This window comes from Nipponia nippon, unplaced genomic scaffold, assembly GCF_047370975.1.
Source record: "Nipponia nippon isolate SJK-2023a ecotype South Korea unplaced genomic scaffold, ASM4737097v1 scaffold_18, whole genome shotgun sequence".
NCBI classification, from domain to species: Eukaryota; Metazoa; Chordata; class Aves; order Pelecaniformes; family Threskiornithidae; genus Nipponia; species Nipponia nippon.
In genome coordinates, this window is record NW_028262334.1 from 2,948,157 (window position 1) to 2,967,979 (window position 19,823).

The following is a 19,823-nucleotide window of genomic DNA, read 5'->3' on the forward strand; positions in this document are numbered from 1 at the left end:
ATCAGCTAACAAGTATTTTTGTAAAAGTTGAGTGAAAGTCTTAGTTTAGGAAAAAAAGGAGAAAATACTGCAGGGGGTACAAAGGCGGTTGGTTTTACCTTCAGAAGCTCAGCTGATGGTATGTCTGCCACAGCAGGATTTCCACATTTCTCTTGATATTCTTGAATTAGGGCTGTTGCATCATCAATGCTGTAGGAGGCAAAAGTTTACCAACTGTGTCAACAAGTTCTCTAAAAAGCCAGGAATTTAGACTATATACGTTGAAGTATAAAAATAAGATATGACCCCATACTTTTGAAGTCAGATAGGTCCCATCATTTCCCAGTAGAGGAAAGCAAGCCGTGACAAGCCTAGCATTTAACCTGTGGCTGGTAATAAAACCAATATATACTAGAATTTAAACGGTTATTTACTGGTTCCTGTCCCATTTTGACTGCAGGGTAACTGGTAACAAAGTGACTTGCAACACTGAGTATTTGGGGTCTACAATGAAAGTTTGCAGCTGTGCACAATGAGCCCAAGTGCTGTGAGTCACTGATAAATTGCTGATTGAGAACCGCCCTGCGGTGGGTCCAGTGGCAAGGCCCTTTGTTTTATTTAAGTGGAACGTAAGAGGCATTTCTAACTCTTGGAAAAACTTAGCAGCAAAACCACTAATGCCTAAGTCTTAAGTACAGGCAGTTCATTTATTTTTTTTCAGAGTGTTCTTACTGGTGAAGCTGTGACTCTGTGATGCCACTAAGCTGAATTCACCTGAAGGTACGGTGAAGTGATTCGAAGCAAAAGTGTTTGCTTTTTCAGTCAGGTTACTTCTGCTATTTTAACCGCATTTGACCTGCCGGCCAGTCCAGGCTCACTAAGCTGTTACTCTGGCTTGAATGACACTGTAAAACTCTACCCTAAGCATGCCAAGCAGTGAGGTGAGATTGTTATTTTATTTCTTTATTTAACTTAGCAATACTTTAAAAATTCTTGGAGACTAAGTACTAGATAAATGTCAACGACTTCAAATAAATGAAAATAAAATAAAGGAGATACTAAATTTCTGTAATTGCTATCAGTCATACATCACCTATTTTATTAACTTACCAGTTCTTTTTGGCAAAATAATCCACCAGTTCTTTCATTCGGTGAGTATTCATCAGTTGTTGCTTCAACAGTGGAAAATACTTAGTTTTCAAGAATTTTTCATATAGCTTCTCATTTATGATACTGTCCAAAACCAAAGATCTAATCTGTGGATTTAAGTTTTAGTAATGGAAAAGTATTAATATTTTAAATATAAAAAAATTACTTTTGAATGAAAAGAGCTCAGACTTTTCTTATTGGACTCCCATAGAGCAGGATTTTAATTTTTTTTTTTTTTTTTTTTAGATAGCAGATTTTATGAGGACTGATCTCAGATTCAGGTAGGGGAATGAGTTAAAAAACGTGCCCTTAGGAAGGCAGCCCAAGGCTAGGCAGGAGGGAGCGCAGTTTCATAAGCCCTATGGCCTTAAAACATTTTTTTTAGAAAACTAAAGTAGCGTTGCTGCAAACATTGCTGTCCTACAAGCGGGGGCAGCCTGTAACACAGGATTGTGTATATATACAAGAAGGTTTTCAGTTGCACAACATTAATAAAAATACAAAAATCCTTGCAAATGTTGCTGTATTTTAGAAGTGTGCATGATGTCAACTAATGCTTGGCAAGATCAGAGAGAGGGGGAAAAAAAAGGTTCTACATACACTTATCTATCAAAAAAGCCTCTAAGTCAAAGGGAAGTGAAGTAAATTTTATGTATTTACCTGAGAAGCAAATGCCACTGCTTCTCCAGCGTTCATGTGTTCATCTATTTGTTGCAGCACAGTTTCTGTGTTACACGTTGATAAGAAACCCTTGCAAAAATAAGTTACAAAACATCAATATTCTGTGAATCACTGAAGTAGAAACTCCCCCTTCAGAGCAAGCATTTGATTTATTCAGGAAAAATTAATGTTTTGAAATTCTAGGTATAAACATGAAATTATCAAACCAGGATCTGTACAGTTTGACTGAAAGAGTAGTACTCATTGCTTTTAACTCTCAAAGGGTATTTTGCTGTAGCCGTTATAGATTTTTTTGACTAATTGCGAGCAGACTAAATGTCTTACGCTAATGCTGTAATTTGGGAAAATCTTTCTGAGCTTTAATGACTGGAATTCTAAGAATTTAAGATGCCTTTACGAGTGCCACTTTGCTCATGACAAATATGGGAACAGCCCATAATGCTTCATCTGGGAGAACAATGCAGAGCATAAATTAATGGAAACAAATGAGAAGGGAAAGGAAACTGTCAAGATGCATGAATAGCGAGGACATGGCTTTAAGGCAAAAAGCTTCCATCAGAACTCGTGGTGCATATCAAGCATCTTTCTAAGAACTCAGGAGCTTTCAACTCAACACTTTTCTGAAGTAGGATTCGGTACTTTTCTTACAATCTGCCGTGAAACTAGCCCACTGGTAGCTTCTCAGCAATTATAGATGTGATCATAACTTCACACTGCTCTAGCAGGTTTATGGCTATGGCTTGGGTTTTGTTGTTTTTTTTGGCATGGGTTTCATGGGTGGGATCCCATAAAATATCCTCAAATCCTCAAAAGGCAAAGTCATATGACAAAGCTGCTGAGGATGACTTGAAGCTAGCTGGTTTTGCTTATTTAAAAAAAAAAAAAAAAAGCAGAAGTGTTCACATGATCCCTTTCAGAAGGACAAATTCAGGGCAATAGCCTTTGTGGGTGGGAGGTGCCAAGCAGCTGTCAGCAGTGACATAGTTAAATAAAATGGGATTATAAGTTACCATCTTTGACAGTCTCTGTGGAAGATAACATGCTTAAAGACATTTCCCTTGCACAGATAGAACACAAAACTTATTATTTACCTGAATTTGCTGCTCTCGCTTCTCAGGCTGAGGAATCAGCAACAGGCAGCCCAAAGCAAAAGCCGGAAGATCCAACTGTGCATATTGTTTAGCTATTCCAAGGACATCCAAGTCAGCCAGAACAGGACACCTTCAGAAGAAGATTAGGAGTGAAGTTCTCAACTATTTTATATATATATAAAATAGTATATATATATATCTCTGTGTGTATATATATATATATATATATATATATATATATATCTAACTGGATGGTTTAGGACTGTCAACAAAACTGCACTGAGATTTTTAAGCCAGATAGAACAATACATTTTTACCTCATCTTATTTTCAGAAACGGCCAAGCTATGTGAGTTGAAGTTTCACAGAATACAAATGCATGACGATTTTCTAGCTTGAAAAAAAAACCCCACCCAAGACTAGTTTCTCTTTCTAAACACCCAAGGCCCTATTTTGAGGGGAAGTGTTGGCCAACTGCCCAGAGTAATGCTTTGGCACATGTGTATTTGCACAGTAGTGTAGGCATGTTCTTCAGCTGGATCCCTTTCCAGTATTTCCTAGCTAACTTTTGGTTCAGGTCAGGCTCTCTGAGCTCTGGTTCTTCTCTTGAGCAAGTCAGAGCATTGTGGTGGATAAGATCATGATTTATTGTGCTTTTTTACATTGTAAAGGAGATGCAAAACTGGTTTACGTACAGAATGTTTTGGAACATTAACACCATAGGTTAACCACGTTTATAGATGTGCCCCTATTAGATTTTTGTCATGTCAGGTTTATTCTTTGTAGGAAAAGGAATTCTTTCTCTTCTATACTCTGTGTTAATGTTTTAGGAAATGTGCTATATTTTGGGCTAAGATAGATACTAACTGGACTTCTAGGGTTGACCGTGACTCCTTTAAAAGTGTCGGGACAGGAGCAGATGTCCCTCATGGGGGCAGCGACTGGGCAGATAAATTGGTTTTCAGCAGTCTGTGCTGCTGATTCTGAGTCCCAATTTAGCAAGCAGCTCCCAGCACAGTTTAAACAGCCAAGGTACCGAGTTACAGCACATGTTGTCAACAGTCTCCGGGCCAGCACAGAATTTCTGTTTGGGTACGTGCCCTGATCCTGTCCTTCCCACAAGAGGCAAAGGCTTCTTCCTCATGCCTCAGGTTCCCCAGTTTTCAGAGCTCCTTTGCAAGTTCCAGGGCAGGTTGCTGGATGAGCAGCTACAAATGGGCATTCCCACTCAAACTAATACAAGTGTGGGATGTGCTATCTACTTACTTGAGCAGAATCACAAAACACTCACAACATTCCTCTAACTGTTTAGGACTCGGTGGACACGAAGCTAAGAAATAAAGAAAACATGATAAAGTAAATATATAAGCAAGTTACTATACAAGCATGATAGCTAGTAACAACCCTACCTGTGAGAAATGGTGACAGAACTACACTTCGCCACGCTCGACTGAAGTTGGGAATCTGTTGACAACAAAGTTTTAAAGTAATAGCCAAACACAGTTGTAACTAAGTATACTTGTAAACACAGACACACAGATATCCTGACTCACTGTAGGTGGAAGAAGCCCGTCATTTTTCTTTTCTTTTTATCCCGGATGAATTATTCCCTAACATTTCTTTCCTCGTGTCATAGTCTAAGATTTAGCCATATTTTGACTGATGGTAAAATTATTCTGTCCAACTTTCAAAACCCTCCAAGTAAGTGTTTACTGAAGGAACCACAAATGCAAAATATGCTATTTCAGTGATTAATAACGATACTCATCTGCATATTGCATGGTCATAAAAATAATCATTCAAAAATAATCTTTTCATGCATAACACTTCATGGCATAGATGGCTGCCATTCACACACACATACACACAAATAGGATGCTAAACTCCTGTTAAGTGAAGAAAAAGATTAGGAGTCACAGAGTATTTGCTTACCTCCCATAATGAATGAATCCCAGTAATTGCTATCAAAACTCTTCTTAGATATTGAATCTGAAAAAAAATATTTCATTATAAAATGCTACAGTGTTTTTGAAGATTTTGTTTTGAAGATGATCTACAGAACTGCATTACGCTTGTTGCCTTGTCTGCAGGATGCAAACTTATGGTTCCTCAAGGTACCTCTGATCCTTTGGGAGGAGTAACTGATGTACGTGGAAATATGATTTATAGTTTAGTAAATTAAATTATCACAAGCAGTAGTGGCACATGTTGTCTCAGTAAATACCCAAGATTTCCAGTAGTCTTAACACAACTGGTGCTGTAAAGTTTATGATCCCAACTTCTTTGCTATTAGTACTTAAATCTCATTAGATTAAAACCAGCTTCAATATCTGCTCCTGATAAAGCCACGTTGCCAGGTACGTCTGTTACCTACTTAGGCTGTAGCAACATTACATAAAGTTTGACAATCAGAGGTAATTAAGATTCTGAATGATAAAAATCAGGATTACTATCATAATAAATACATTTTAGGGGTAAAATTTTTGTGTGTGTATATATGTATACACATATGTATATACGTATATGCACAGTTTGTGCGTATGTGTGTACATATTTGCACACAAAAATATGCATGTTATGTTGTAAAATTATAATAATATGAAGAAATTTTTCTATTTATTATAATAGGATTTACTTTTGCCATTTGAAAGGCTTTGTGCCTTTAAAAAAATATAACTAGAACAATTTCAGATCAAAATTCTCAAGCAGTACTGCTAAATCACAAATTCCTCAAAGCTTCATCAGTTCAGCATTTAAGAACCCAAAGTAACCATGTAAATTACGAATAATTGTTCACAGTAAATTTATAGTTCATGTATCTATCACATTCTTTAGAAATCAGTGGATAAAAAAGCCTTTTTCTCACCTCAGTGCAGAACTTCATGCTTAAAAATCCTTACCATGTTGAAACCAAGGAGTTTCTGTAGTAGGCCATTCCACAGTTGGGAGTCATATACTTTGTATTCCAGACTAAGTTCTGTCACCAGTCTAACAGCCTAAAGGAGAGCAAGGACACTCTCTATTTTAATATACATTCGTGATCTTCAAACCTTTACTGCTTGCCAGTGTAATTTTAGATTTTTACAGCATTACCAGGACCTTTAACTCCTGAAAGGCCACAACCAAGCCACTTTCAAAATTATTTTACACATGTGAGGAGAATTAAAGAAAACCAAAAAACTCACCTATACATGATATCACTTTATTTTCTAATTGTAGGAAGGCTAAAGCTTTTTTTATCTGTCGTTTTCAAATTTTAGACTAGCATGTGTATATTTCAATGAAAGAACAGATCACTTCCATTTTATGGCTATAAATCAGAAGTATTACTGTTGAAGCCTTCATAGACTAGTATACCTGTTTTGTCATACACTGTTGTCTACCTGGAAGTCTCATTTACCTGCCCTTGTCTTCAGTGTTAAGTTAGCTGTTTACAAAACATGCTTTGTAACACAAAGTAATTGTCAAAGTTAAATTCCTAAGTAGAGCATAACTTAAAGCCTATCCCTGGCATATTAGATAAGTAACTAAGCTTCTGCACCAAAGATCTTGCTTCCCAAACAAGGTATGGGTATACAAAGGTGGGCAAGTACTAGGGAATCATTATGTGATGGACTGTAGTCAGCACATCAACAGGGTTGTTGGTTTGTTTTGGTTTTTTTTTTTGGTCACTCTAAAAGGGACGAGTCTTTGGGGTAACTGCATATTCACTGGTATTTTTAAATAGAATTGTGAGTAGTGTATGAATAGGACAGACTACTTTGGAACAACATCTGTTTAGAAATGCATGTGCTGTGTAGAAAGGTGTACATTTCACACAATGTGTAACAAACAAATGAAATACTACATAGGATTTAAAAATCATACCGTGGGTTCATGGCTGTGATTCTTCCATAGCCCTTTAATCATTCCTTCCTTAGGACTCTTATGAAATGATTCATAAGTATATGGAATATTCAAGATTTCAAACTCTGCCAGATAAATGCAGCATTTTAGAAAATACCTGTAAACAACAAAAAAAACCCCAAACCAGGAGTTAATGATATTTACAGTGATTATTATATTACAACTCACAAAATCAAGCTCAGGATAATATTGGAAAAGTGTTCTTCTGTTGCTTAAAAAAAAATGGAAAAAATAACGTAGACTGTATTTGTATTTATGAAGGAGAACTTAATGAAGAACTCTCTGGGAATTGCTTAGGAAAACCTCATTCACCTCAGCAACGGATGGCTTGGATCATTTATAAAGATAAACCAGTTACTGTGATTCTTAAAACTAAAATGTCATTTATGCACAGAGATTGCATATTTACAGAAACCTGCATGTAGCTATTTGGCATGATGTACTCTGAAAATGTCACTCTCCATTAAAAAGGCCCTAATTCCAGATTACCAGCACAGAAATTCTATTCTATATTTTTTCTAAGGAAGTTAGTTCTACAGATATTTTCAGAGAAACAACATTATTCTGCTGTGATTTTGGTTCCTTACTTTTGCAGAGGACTATGTCTCTGCAAGATGACCAGTTCTGAACTCTGATGAACACAATACTATATATATGGGTAGCAGAAAGTGCTTCAGTTACTAGAGAAGTAACTGCAATCTATGCAAAATGGAACAAAATATTTTCCATGTAATGTCATATTACTTTCAGGTTTACAAATTAGAACTGTGATGTACTGGACTGCGTTACAGTGAAGTTAAAAGATCTAGTTATGCTCTTCAGAAATAGATTTTAAAAGCTAAAAAAACAGCTTAGTAAAAAGTAGTTCTCCATATATATATATTTCTTCCTAATGGCTGTTAGAGACCAAGAAACCATCATTGTTAAGGAACACCTTAAGGAAAAATCATCTTACTTTACTTTCTCAATGGGTTTCTTGAAGAGTGATTCCACAGTCTTGGTATCTGCCAAGTAGAGTAGACACTTAAGTGCTCTGCTCCTGTGAGCAAACGTCAACTGAGTAACACCAATCGGCTGAGAGGGGGGGAAAAAACCAACACAGTGAAGAGTCATAATTGGCTGAACAGCTAGAAGGAGGGTCATATATGTCTAATATGATCCTTTCCAAGACTTTTTGATTCATTTAGTGGAAATATATGCTAAGTAACAGACTGGGTCATGTTCAGCTTTTATACTAACCAGTTGAAATATTTGTGAACTTCAAAGAACACTGCTTAACCAGGTGGTTTTCTAGATTTAAGACTATTAATGCAGGCAAGAAAAATATTTGTGATATATAGTGTTACAAAGACATTTAGTAAATGTGAAAGACTGAAGGTTAAGGTTCTGCTAAAATAATTTTACCATTATGCTTTAATTCCACCCAAAGTGAGCCAATGTATTACACCAGCTTAAAGCACATTCTAGAATACGTTTAATGAAGTTATTTTCAGATAATACCAACAATAAATTTAGAAAACTCAGAGTTCGGTCAACAGCAAAATTCAAGGAACACCACAGTTTTACTCCAAAGGTAGGGGAGGAGAAACATAGAGCTCATGTAGATATATAAACTATCCAAACCCCAAATACAAAGGCCTTAGGTTGAAAACCACACAGTTAAGCAGACAACACTTGATTTCAATAAGAGGTAGAAATTTCATAAGTAGCAAGCTAAAACAAGAATTTAGAAACTTACGGATGTGGCAGATGTTGTAATTGCAAAAAGCATTCTTGAACTATAATCCATTGGGCGTGACTGAAGCAGATATATAACTCTGAAAAAAATGCATTTGTTTTTAATACAAGTACAGCATAGTTATAGAAATACAATGTATCAATATATATTCAAATGTAAATATATTTCACTGTCAAAAAGAGATTAAAGATAAGAGATTCTAAGAATATAGAAAATGAGGGGAAAACCTCCAAATAGCTACTCTTAAGCACTTACATCTGTAAGTTACTGCAAATGGCATTTCGTTGCACAAATAAGTATCTGACGATGCAAAACTGATGTCACCAGAAAGTAAAAATAAGAACACTACTGCGAGTTCTTAATCACACAGATGCTAGGTTTCTTGAAAAAGCCAGATATAGTTCAACTTGCAAGGTAACAATAATTTGCCATATTATATGTAAGACAACACACATACCTTCGGAGTTCTTCATCTTCCTGTACATCTCCAAAGATTTCTTGAGTTTTCTTTAAAAAGACATGAAAATCCAGTTGTGAGAGTTTTCTAAATTGTTTGGATAAATAGCTGGGTCATATCCTTGCTTAAACCCTGCCTTAAAAGCTGGGCACCCCTGCTAATGCTGCCAAGGAAAGGAATTCTGGTTTTATCAGTCCTTTCTTTATTTAACTCTATGCTTGGCAGTCAACACCATTCCTCAGCCTGCTAACTGGTATTTTGAAGCCGAGGCAATGCCTACTCCCTGCCCTTTCTCACCCAGCTGTATGCTGCACAGACAGCAATTAACTCCCTGTTAGCCAAGTTGCAACAGGAGAGGATTCATTCTCTTTCTGATTCTAGAATCAGTGTTTGATGAGGCTAATGTATTTACAACTCTTTTACTCCTTTAGGCTGGCTACACAACCTTACTGTAGCACCAAAGATAAGATTTTAATCTCTATACAGAGAGAAGGGAAAGCATTTCAAATCATTCTCACTACACACAGCGTTGTGCAACAATATTAGAAAGGTATTGAAATTGTTAGTAGTCTGAATTCAGATGCATCTTAAATAGATTCATGAGTACTAAAGGTAAATTGTGCAACAGAGCCTTAGTTTTTTGAACAAGTGATAAAAATATACATATTTTATGTAATTGGCCATCTTTCTCCAAAACCAGATCTTTAGTGATGACTTACTTCTGAGGGCAGTGTACTTGGACACAGCCATTTATCCAGCAGTTTATCCCAAATTTTGTTCATGTCCAAATTGTTAATTTCGGCTATCTCCTTAGCTGCCATATGGATATCTACACAAACAGGTAGAGATAATATATTTACAAACGAGTATTCCCTGGCTTAGCATTTTTTAAAGAACTTCTTTTTGTTCCTTTGAAACTAGATTATGGATACTCACCTGGATAATCTCTGCCGGTTGGATTTTGGATTCTTTGGTCTATACTGTGGTGTTCGTATAGTAAAATGATAAGATTTGCTGGTTTCCCAATAGACTTTAAATGTTCTCCAGTGTTCAAGTTATGTGTTATTAGAACATTTTCTGTTGCTGATCGCTTATACTGCATATATAATTTCTTCTGTAGGACTTCTGCTTTTTGATGTGAATCATCCTTTAGTAAAACACCACAGTTTTATATAAAAACAACCTCCTTTTACTCAAAAGCACTAGAAAAATCATCTTAACTTTCTATAGTCTAAAACAGTGAACTGGGTAGCAAGATCTGTTCTTCAGATGTGTCCCCCCCACCTGTATCTACACTATCTTCTGTAAACAGACAGTATTAACTATGCTGCTCTAGCAAGCCAACATCTTTCGAAAAAAATTTTAAACAAAGATATGCTGTGAAAAAGCCAAATAAAATACGTACCACATGTACCAGTATGTAAAATTAAGATATTTTGAGGTAAGATGGAGAAGAAAAAAGATTTAATATTAAACCTTGGCTGCTAGAATTACAGCTTAATTTCGGCACAATTCTATTCAAAGATGTGACTAAGTATCAGAGAACTAATGTTCATTGTGTCTCAACAACTCCATAGCAAGTTTGATCTTTATAAGCAAGGGTGAGATTCTTATTCACCTTTCCCTACCGACTATGTAAAAATGAGCCTGAGAATCAAGTCAAAGCAGATTTTCTTTATATATACTACTACAAATAGCTAGAGTCGTGGAACTCAAAGCAAAAGTTAATAATGCTATTGATCTAACAGCTGGAACAGATTCCAACTTATTCTCCTGCAGCAAGAAAAATGCACACAACAGGAGAAAGAACAAATTTTTCTTCCTTAAAACCGTGTATCTTTTGTCCAACCTCCAAGAATTGTAAGCCTAATTTTTGCTAGGTTGTGAGTAGGAGAATGCTACTGAGAGAGGGTTCTGAGGGATCACTTAAACAGTCACTTCCCCAAAAGAAAGTACGTCCCATATCAGGGTTGGTTAAGGCACAATTTACACACCACTATCCAAAACACCAAAAGACAAAACACTAACATAAGTAACCGACAGTAAAACAACAGTTTTGCAAGCAGTTTACCATTACCTTAGCTGTAGTATTCTTTAGCCATTTCTCAGCTAGATAGAGACAGAATTTCAATGCCTGAATCTGGTCAGGACCTTTTTGAAATTAAAAAAGGGAGGGAAGGAAGTAAATAAAATAAGTTTTCATGAATCCTTTCTACAGTATACAGAATAATATCCATTTTATTTCAAAGAATTTATAAAATAAAATTTAGAAGCTATTTTAAATATCAGGAAAGCTCTTGTACCTAAAGAGCAAAAAAAAAATGACCTATTGGGATTCAGAAAATAGAGAAAGCTAGCTTAAATTTGGCTGAAATATTTGCTTTTGCTGGACAACTTGTCTGAAGATGGTATGAACACGCAGAAACTTTAAGCAAGACAGCATGGCTTAAAGAGAGAGAAAAAAGGACTGAATAGTGATGCTGTGTTATAAAATGGCTGTTGTTCTAGCCTACTGTTCAAAATTGGATGTAGGAGAGAAATGCATTTTTATTCTCAAGCTTCCCCAGGTTTTATCCAAGAATACTGAAAAAATGCTTGGTTACAGGCTAGCTTTTCTTTTCTCAAACCTATTCTCCTCCTCCCATTATCTCACCCCTCAAAGTCATCACATATGCACCTTACCTGTTGGAAATTCTTGTGCAATCTTGTGAGCAATAGCTACAGCCCACTCCGGATTAATTATAGACAGCAGATATGACTGAATTGTCTGCACAGTTTTAGTTGTTTCCTTGTTAACAACTGATGTGTACCCAGTGTTTCTCATTTCAAATATTTTTGGTTTCAATTTTTTTTCAAAGACATGTCGAGCTGCTGACATGTGTAAGGTATCCAGTGAAACCTAGAAAAACATTAAAGTATATGAAGAGTTTTCAAAAGCTCTACAGCGAGGCCAAAATCATGCAAAAGAAAGATGAAAGTTCTTTTTTGTGTGGGGGAAAAAGAATAATTTTGAAACGAATCCTTTCAAGATGCTACTTTACCTTCATTAGTTTGGAAATCAACAGAAGTGTTGGGAAGGATTCCTCACTGAGCTCTGCAGCTGAAAGGAAAAAGACAGCTGTCTGTGATAGTATCACAGTCCACTTGCAGCTTTCTCTATGAAATAAAGCACTTTCAGTTTATTGTTAGATACAGACCTCCATTGGGAGAGAAAGAATATGATCTTAATTATCCACACTGGCCTAGGAAGTGGGATACGTGGATTACTTTGCTCTTTGAGAGGTCCTAAGAAAAGAATTTGAGGATGGAATTCTGCATTGTATATATCGTCTTAGCTCTATTGAAAGCCAGTAGCAATTTGGGAGCACAAGTGCTTTCAGAAGTACTTGGAATGAAAACTGCATTAATAAAGAAATACAATTAACATAAAATATATACTGTAGAACCCCAAAGTTCACAGATAGCAGAGAAAGGGAATCATACATATATCTAGCCATAAAAAAAACACTGAACGTACATATAATGTTCCAGAAACATTGTGCAGTTCTAAAGAATATCAGATGAAAGGGCAGTCTGGTTTGCGCAGCTGGAGATAAGGGAATCACACGCTCTAAAACATACTGGTGTTCTAGGTCTACAGGTGGAGAAATTCTTTTATAAGACTCCAGATGTTTGAGGAGGCTCAAAGCCTAAGGGGGAAAAAAAAAATTAAAAATAAATAAGCAAGGAGAAAGCAAAAAAGCCACAAGACTACTATATTTCCCCCTGCTTCCCCCCCCCCCCCCCCCCCCAGTAAACACGCTTAAGTCCTGGAGACATATGTTTTTTTTGTCAGAGTTGGCACATATCTGTAGAGTTTTTATCCCTGCTATAATCCATTGCTGAGAAACAGCTAGAGATCACTATTTCTTGAATGCTATTTTCTGAATGAAAGCTGTGTAGATAGAATAATTAGATTAATTTTAACAGACTCTTGAATAACTACACTAATAAACAGACAAAACAATACAGATGCCATTAGCAAGGTAACAGCCATATATTTGGACACACCTGATTCAGCTGGATATTGGTGTTCTTTTCATCAGCATTTTGTATCACTTTCAGGACAATTTCAATAGTTTCATAGTCATAAGGATCAAGCTGTTCAAAATAACAATTATTTTATAAGATCTTGTATGATTTGTCTTATAAAAGCATACAACTGAGTTTACTTCTTCCGATTTTAATACCAACTATATTGACATAACACTGAAGAAACAGTATAAGCATCATGACATACTTTTCTAAAACTTCATAGTCCTAAATACTAAAAAAATTGTCAGGACATTGCAGAAAGACCAGACATGAAGTGATGAAAAGAAAAAGAAAGAAAAAAAAAAAAAAAACCACACACCAAAAACCCAAAAACCCCTAAAAACAAAACCAAAACCCAACCAAACAAAACCCCAAAGATATAAATCTTTTTCCCCCTATCTATTTTTAATGTAGCACTTTGAAAGATTTCCAGTGTGCTATGATTTTTAGAAGTGGCTTTTTTGTTTGATTATTTTCTCGCTGTTTTTTTAAGGGAAGTTGGGAAGAAATACTCTACCTGTCTTTAAAGATAATTAGATATGTTGTTCTGTTGTTTTTTCTAGAGAAGTAGAAAACTGAAATTTAACATTTATGTTCTTTAGCAAAATTTTCAAATTTCTGTGGAATTACTAATCTGCCATTCGAGTGCCGTGCAGCATTTGAGACTAGATGCATACTTCAGGGATTCTTTTTACTTGTTTTGGTGTGTTGGTTTTTTGTTTTGTCTTTTTTTTTTTTTTTTTTTTTTTTACCTTGTACAATATTCCACTGAGGCTAGTGACCAGGTCTTTCGTGCTTTTCAGTAGAGGAATTATTTCTAGTGCTCTAGCTAGTAATGTAGAATGAGGTTGCTTCTCACTGTATTCTGCAGAGTCATCTTCAACATGATTTGTGTTAGCATTCTGGAGAAGAAGTGTTTCAATGCAAAGCTGCAGTGCAGCATCACTGTCCAGCATGAAAGTACTAGAAGAGGACAGAATATTATTTTGTCTGTGACCTTTGGTGTCATCAAGGTGCTTATTTCCTTATGAATAAATTCACCAGAGACCAGTATGTATTCTGATTAATACTTTAAAAAAAACAAAACAAAACCCAAACAATTTGCATATTACATTAATTAGGATCTATTGAAACTACAATAGATTTCAGTAGGCATGGTTATTATTACAGCAACAATTAAACACAATTGATTTGCTTCAATTATTACCTGCAGTAGTTCAATATGAGACCTGTGTCTACTTTTGGATTTTGTACCAGTGTTCTTATGAGTTCCTTCTTCCTTATTGGTGGTTGTCTGAATACAGTCTCAAAAGAAATCTAGAGATAAATAAACACTTTATCTGCTTCCCAAAGAAGTCTTTTAGAAAATATCAAGACTCATTCCTTATATAGTTAGCCTTTTATGTTTTCTTTAGGTTCAATCTAGAGATTTTCAGAGCAGGAAACAGCAGTGCATTTGCGTACTATGCCCTGTGCCAAATAACACTTAAGCACCTAAAACTTCTTTTATAGCACCCTCAATTATTGCATTTCACAGTTTCTGAGGTTTATTTAAGCAGACAAGCAGACTGAAAAATTAAAACAAAACCCCAACTTTCCTTACATTTGAATGGGAAATCTGTCTAAAAATCACAAAGTATCTCAGAATATACTGACATTTAATCAGTTAATAAAATTCTAAAATAAACAAATTAAAAAAGAAAAGGAAAAAATCAAACTTACACCAAATTTACCAAGTTGGATACCCCATTCTGCATCAGTAACCAATTCTTCGAATTTTCTTTTTTCTTCTGCTTCACCACATTGGTTAGCAAGCTGTGCTCCAACCAGAGCTACTGCCTAAAAGGAGTGAGAAAGGAAGGGAATAAGTATCATAAATAATTTGAAAATTGGGAATCCCAAGGTCTCAGTCCTTAGAGGAACTTAAAACAATTCGTAGATGATCACACAACTGTGTAAAATGAAAACAAACCTCACAGAAGGTAGTATCAGGATTACCTCGCCCCCTGAGTTGGCAGTTCAAAGCTACTTTAAAATTGAGTTTCTTTCTCAAAAATATTTTGTTAGTATTGTACTAGTGAAACTAATACAAAAGGTATTCTTTAGACATCATCTTTTCTCCAAGTTTATGTCACTCTCCCTCCCCATTTCTTTGTTATACTTTACTTCCCATCTGCCTTAATATTTTAATAGACGTATTTATTTATTCATTCCATTCTTGACAACTGCTGTCAGAGAACAATTTCTCCAAAATACAATGTAGGTATAAATTATGGTGGGACCTGAAATAAACAATTTCAAGCTTTGGAGTAAGTCATGATGAGGTAACCTAATACTTGGACTTACATCACGCTAACTATTTACAGCAACTGCCTGTGCACAATCTCACACTGTGGTAAAGAGAGGTAGCTTCTCTCTCAGTGGTGCCCTAAATGAGGAACTTGTTCAAACAGCTATACCCTTAATAATGGCAAACTATTGCACTTCCATATGATATTGCTGACATCTTTTTTAAAGAAACCCTTTAACATTCTCTGTTTGCTGAAGAAATACATTGCCTTGTGAATTTACCAAAACTTTTCTGTAATTTTGCCATGTATTGTTTATGACATCCCACAACTTATTGAACATATCTTCCTTGGGCAAAATTGTGCAATAACCCAATGCCAGGTTCTGGTCTATGAGACGACAGTTGAACACCTGTGTTTTTAGGGGAAGGAAAAAAAAAAAGTTATAACTTTAGGAATTTATTTTAATAGGTCTCTTTGTATAAAGTATAACACATAAAAAGTACTCTGTAATTTAGAGGTGTATTCGGCCTTTAAATTAGAGGGGGAAAAAAAGAATAAAAATGCATTTCAGGTTTTAGAACTTAAAATCTAAACATACTGAAGCCAGTCTAAAAGTAACTTCCCTTGGTCTAAACTGCCTTAGAAGATGGTATATTGCAGGTTTTGCAGATAGCTTTTTTTAAAAAACTCCCCTCAACTAGAAGTCGTCTATAAATCTAAAATGAAACCAGGATTGAAAATGAGATAGAGAATACCTACAGATCATAAAGGCCATTATGATAATTTAGGAGTCCTTAAAGGATCCCACAAAGATGAAGCTCCCACTGTACATAACCTTTCAGGCAGAGCAGCTAGTGTACCATCAAAGAGCCATAGTCCGTAAGAGGCTCAAATACGCAAGGGCTACAACATGTGGCTGCCAGCAAGGTGGTGTCTGTTCAAAAACACATGCTCAGCTGTGGGAGGAAGCAAGGCAGCTGGGCCCGCAGAGGCCAACACTCTCAGGCCATCCAGCCCACCCTTGCCCCATTCTGGTACTGGGACATGAGCCTGTGGAACCCAATCCCTTCCCGCCACCGCAATACTGTCAGTACTTACTTCCCTTCACCTTCTCTATGATTTTCTAAAGTGTGTGATTTTTGCAGAATGTGTGGGTTTCATGGTATTTGGCCACAGGACAATTTTAGAACGGGCTTCTGCAATAGGAAGGGTAGCCCCTTTCTTGACAGAGCAGAAGAAAGGAGCTCACTCTTACCCTTTTCACAGCATTCTTACCTTGTGTAGTAAGGTCAGGATAGTGGTCATAATTACGGAAGTACACTTCTGTTTCATAGCAATGAGAAAGCTTTTGGTTTCAGCTATCATATTGCCATCATGTAGCTATTATAAAAAAAAGACAGTCAGCACACAGTTAAAAATAAATTCTAAGCCTTCAACTTCTCTTGTCGTTAACAGCATAATAGGAGGTACTATAGTAATGGTATTTTCAGATTTATTTAAGGTCTTATAAAGATCTCTTCTAGGATTTCTGTTTCCCAGTGCTTTTGAACTGAGGAGTGTTTCTTGAATATTCCATTTGCAACTTTTCCCATACTAACCAATGATAAAAAAATACGAAAGAACATAATAAACCATTATTAACATTCTTTTTATTCCTGGCCTCCCTGCAGAGACCAGAAGTTTAGTTCTGAACATACTTTGCAAGGAGAAACGGAGGACCGTGAAAAATAGGGAAGAAATTACCAGCTCCTTTCACAAAATGACTCAACGTCTGATCAAGTGATAGTACTTTTTAAAAGGTCATGGTGATAGCCTCTCCCATACCTACCAAATTCTTATATAACTACGCTAAACTTGCTAATAGTTGGTATACTTCTAAGATGTAGTCTCAGCAAAATTCAGCGTCGTCCTTGCCGTACCTTTTCACTCAGGGACAAATCCATGTTATTTGATATACCATGCTGAAGACAGGATCCAAATGAACAGACTATAAACCGCAAAGCTAACTCGCACTGGCTGCACTCCGTGAGGTTCTGTAGCACTGCACAGATGGGACTTCTAGCTGGCAGTAGAAGGTTCTGTCCTGTGATATATTTAGAAAACAAACAACCCCAGAAAATAATTAGTATATTTATATTAAGCATGTTGTTCTTGGACTTAATATCAGAGCTGTTTCTCTTTTTCTTCATTAAATTTATAACACGAGATCAGCCTTAGCTCCCTTTGAAACCTTAAATTTTCAGGGCTTTTCATTTAATACAGACTCGCGTTCTAGTTCAAAACCCAGAAGCTGATCATCTTCTTGGAAAGGCTCTAATGGATCCTAGTTCATAGTGGCAGAACTTCTGTACTGAAGTACAGGCTTTGACAACATGCCCAAAATCACATGGCTGAATGGTAGCAATTAACATCCAAACTGGTGTCTACTGTGCTGAACCAAGCTATCCCCCTAAAATACGGCTTTAAGTGGAACATCTAGGCCCCCATTTAAAAAACGATGAGTTAGTCATGCTTGTGTAGGTTTAATTTAAACCTCACGTTTTCAGTGGTCTGGTTTATACTTTTAGCGTGGTGAATCTGCCATCACGATACCTTTAATAAACGCGCAGTTTGCCAGGCTTGTAGAGTCCAAAGGATACAGCTTGTTCTCTGAAAGACAGACAAATACACATCAGCAGTGTGCCAAGATGTCAGCAACACTATGAAGCCTGGAAGTACCTTAAAAATACTATACTTCAGGGACAGTACATAAAATAAAGACATGTGAACTCTAAGAGCCAGGACTCCTATTTTTTACGGTGCCTAATCAGAAGTTATTTTATAGGAGGGAACATCTTTTAAAATGCACAAAGGAATACAAACCAACAGTTTGCAGTAACTACTTTGTGTGCAAATCCCTTTGTCTTGATAAGACAGTCAACATAAACGCTTCATCTGTGAAGGTAATAAATCTACTCAAATCAATCAAATAAGCATATCCTTTATAGGTAGATTTGGCACTGTGCAACAGTATTTGTGGTTATACGCTTTTTAATACGCCAATGACACATTAGGAAAGAAAGCATCATTACATCAAGAAGTATTAAAAATAATTCTAAAATATTCAGTGCTTCTTTTAGAGAGCTGAAAGTGTCTTTTTTCAGCACCTACAACGTTGTAGAGTTCTGTTTATAACACTTGAAATTTTCAAAAAGTTGTGTGTATCTACAATAGTACAAGGACAATCATTTTAGAATAAGCGGAAATTCATCTTGGTAAAATCCTATCTCAATTAGTGGCTACCAGAAGATGTCTAGAGAAGATCACAAGAACCGGGCAAGTTTATAGAAACACTTCTCCAGAGCATTCTCCGTGTCTTCAGGTATTGTCATTTAGATTCTTCCTGAACCAGAACAAAAACCAACATCATCTTTACATTCTGTACCCTCCCCCAATGGATATGTCTTCCATGAGTTTGTCTAATTGAGATTTGACGTGATAATTTCCATACACAGGCTGAATTATTTATATTCCTAGATAAAATAGGAAATATAGATTGCATATTGATTCAATGTTCAGGAAAACAAGCTTACCACAAACAGGCAGAAGAGAAGAAATAGTTTCATATGCAACTGGAAGAGCTATCTGTGGATCAAGAACTATCCCATCTTCATTAAAGAAGTCATCGTAAGTCCACTCTTCATAAGGATCTTTATCTCCTCCAAAAGATGTTGTCTGAATAAGAACATTGTCAAAAGTACACACAATAAAAAGAACAGCTAATAAGTCTACTAACAAACTAAGTGTTGCAAGAGATTCCAGTTTTGGAATACAGGAATAGAACACGGTCTTCTATTTGAAAGCACTATGCTACTTTTTGTTAAATGGCCAGGAGCATCAAACACATTTCCTACTCAGAAAGGCCACATTTCTCTTTAATGTTGCAGTTATTTAGTTGCACAGCCAAAATGCATTCTTAATTAATTTAATGGAGGCTTTCGTAAACGTTCTTGGCCAAATATTATAAGGAAACATTTTTCAAATGGATCATTTTTTAGAAAAATAACATTCAGTGCATAAATATGCTTGCCTAGCCACTTTGATCTATTCCACTCGGACTGTAAGAGCCCATTCATTTCAAGTAGCCTAAAGCACTGCTTGACCTGAACAAAAAACAAAGATGCTATTCAAGAACTTGATCCATCTTAAAGTTTTCCAGAACTGTTGGGAATGCCTTCACATAATACGTGCGTTTCAAAATGAAACCCTCCCTGCCATATTTTACCTATTTAAAAAACAAAACAAAACAAAACAAACTTTTTTAAAGTCAGCTCTCTACACTCTCTAGCAGTCCTGGCAGCAGTTATTCAATAAAATCACTAATTTTCAGTGACATTAGCAGGGTTTATTATACTGAAACGTAAGCGGAGAATTCTATTTGTGCTTGTGCCACAGCTGCACTGCTTTTAATACTCAAAT

The 19,823-nt window shown here is 36.1% G+C and overlaps 1 protein-coding gene across 10 annotated transcripts in view; it reads right to left on the reverse strand.

The window, feature by feature from the left end:
* The window catches only part of KNTC1 (kinetochore associated 1), a 41,165-nt gene that overhangs the window by 792 nt on the left and 20,550 nt on the right, over window positions 1-19,823 (reverse strand). For 2 of the 10 annotated variants that reach the window (XM_087754926.1, XM_009472682.2), the window contains exons 37-63: window positions 18,938-19,079; window positions 17,958-18,014; window positions 17,285-17,448; window positions 16,641-16,745; window positions 15,646-15,774; window positions 14,797-14,913; window positions 14,282-14,391; window positions 13,827-14,037; window positions 13,051-13,140; window positions 12,518-12,689; window positions 12,042-12,100; window positions 11,683-11,899; window positions 11,078-11,151; window positions 9,937-10,147; window positions 9,720-9,829; window positions 9,001-9,050; window positions 8,544-8,622; window positions 7,761-7,879; window positions 6,767-6,902; window positions 5,800-5,895; window positions 4,832-4,888; window positions 4,309-4,363; window positions 4,166-4,229; window positions 2,901-3,030; window positions 1,789-1,878; window positions 1,090-1,235; window positions 99-189 (exon numbers count right to left, since the gene is read on the reverse strand). In XM_087754926.1, the coding sequence (XP_087611052.1) occupies window positions 99-189; window positions 1,090-1,235; window positions 1,789-1,878; window positions 2,901-3,030; window positions 4,166-4,229; window positions 4,309-4,363; window positions 4,832-4,888; window positions 5,800-5,895; window positions 6,767-6,902; window positions 7,761-7,879; window positions 8,544-8,622; window positions 9,001-9,050; window positions 9,720-9,829; window positions 9,937-10,147; window positions 11,078-11,151; window positions 11,683-11,899; window positions 12,042-12,100; window positions 12,518-12,689; window positions 13,051-13,140; window positions 13,827-14,037; window positions 14,282-14,391; window positions 14,797-14,913; window positions 15,646-15,774; window positions 16,641-16,745; window positions 17,285-17,448; window positions 17,958-18,014; window positions 18,938-19,079 (3,081 nt within the window). Of the gene's footprint in view, window positions 1-98; window positions 190-1,089; window positions 1,236-1,788; window positions 1,879-2,900; window positions 3,031-4,163; window positions 4,230-4,308; window positions 4,364-4,831; window positions 4,889-5,765; window positions 5,896-6,765; window positions 6,903-7,760; window positions 7,880-8,543; window positions 8,623-9,000; window positions 9,051-9,719; window positions 9,830-9,936; window positions 10,148-11,077; window positions 11,152-11,682; window positions 11,900-12,041; window positions 12,101-12,517; window positions 12,690-13,050; window positions 13,141-13,826; window positions 14,038-14,281; window positions 14,392-14,796; window positions 14,914-15,645; window positions 15,775-16,640; window positions 16,746-17,284; window positions 17,449-17,957; window positions 18,015-18,937; window positions 19,080-19,823 lie in introns of those variants that run through there. The other 8 variants (XM_087754928.1, XM_087754929.1, XM_087754930.1 and 5 more) reach the window with 8 other exon arrangements.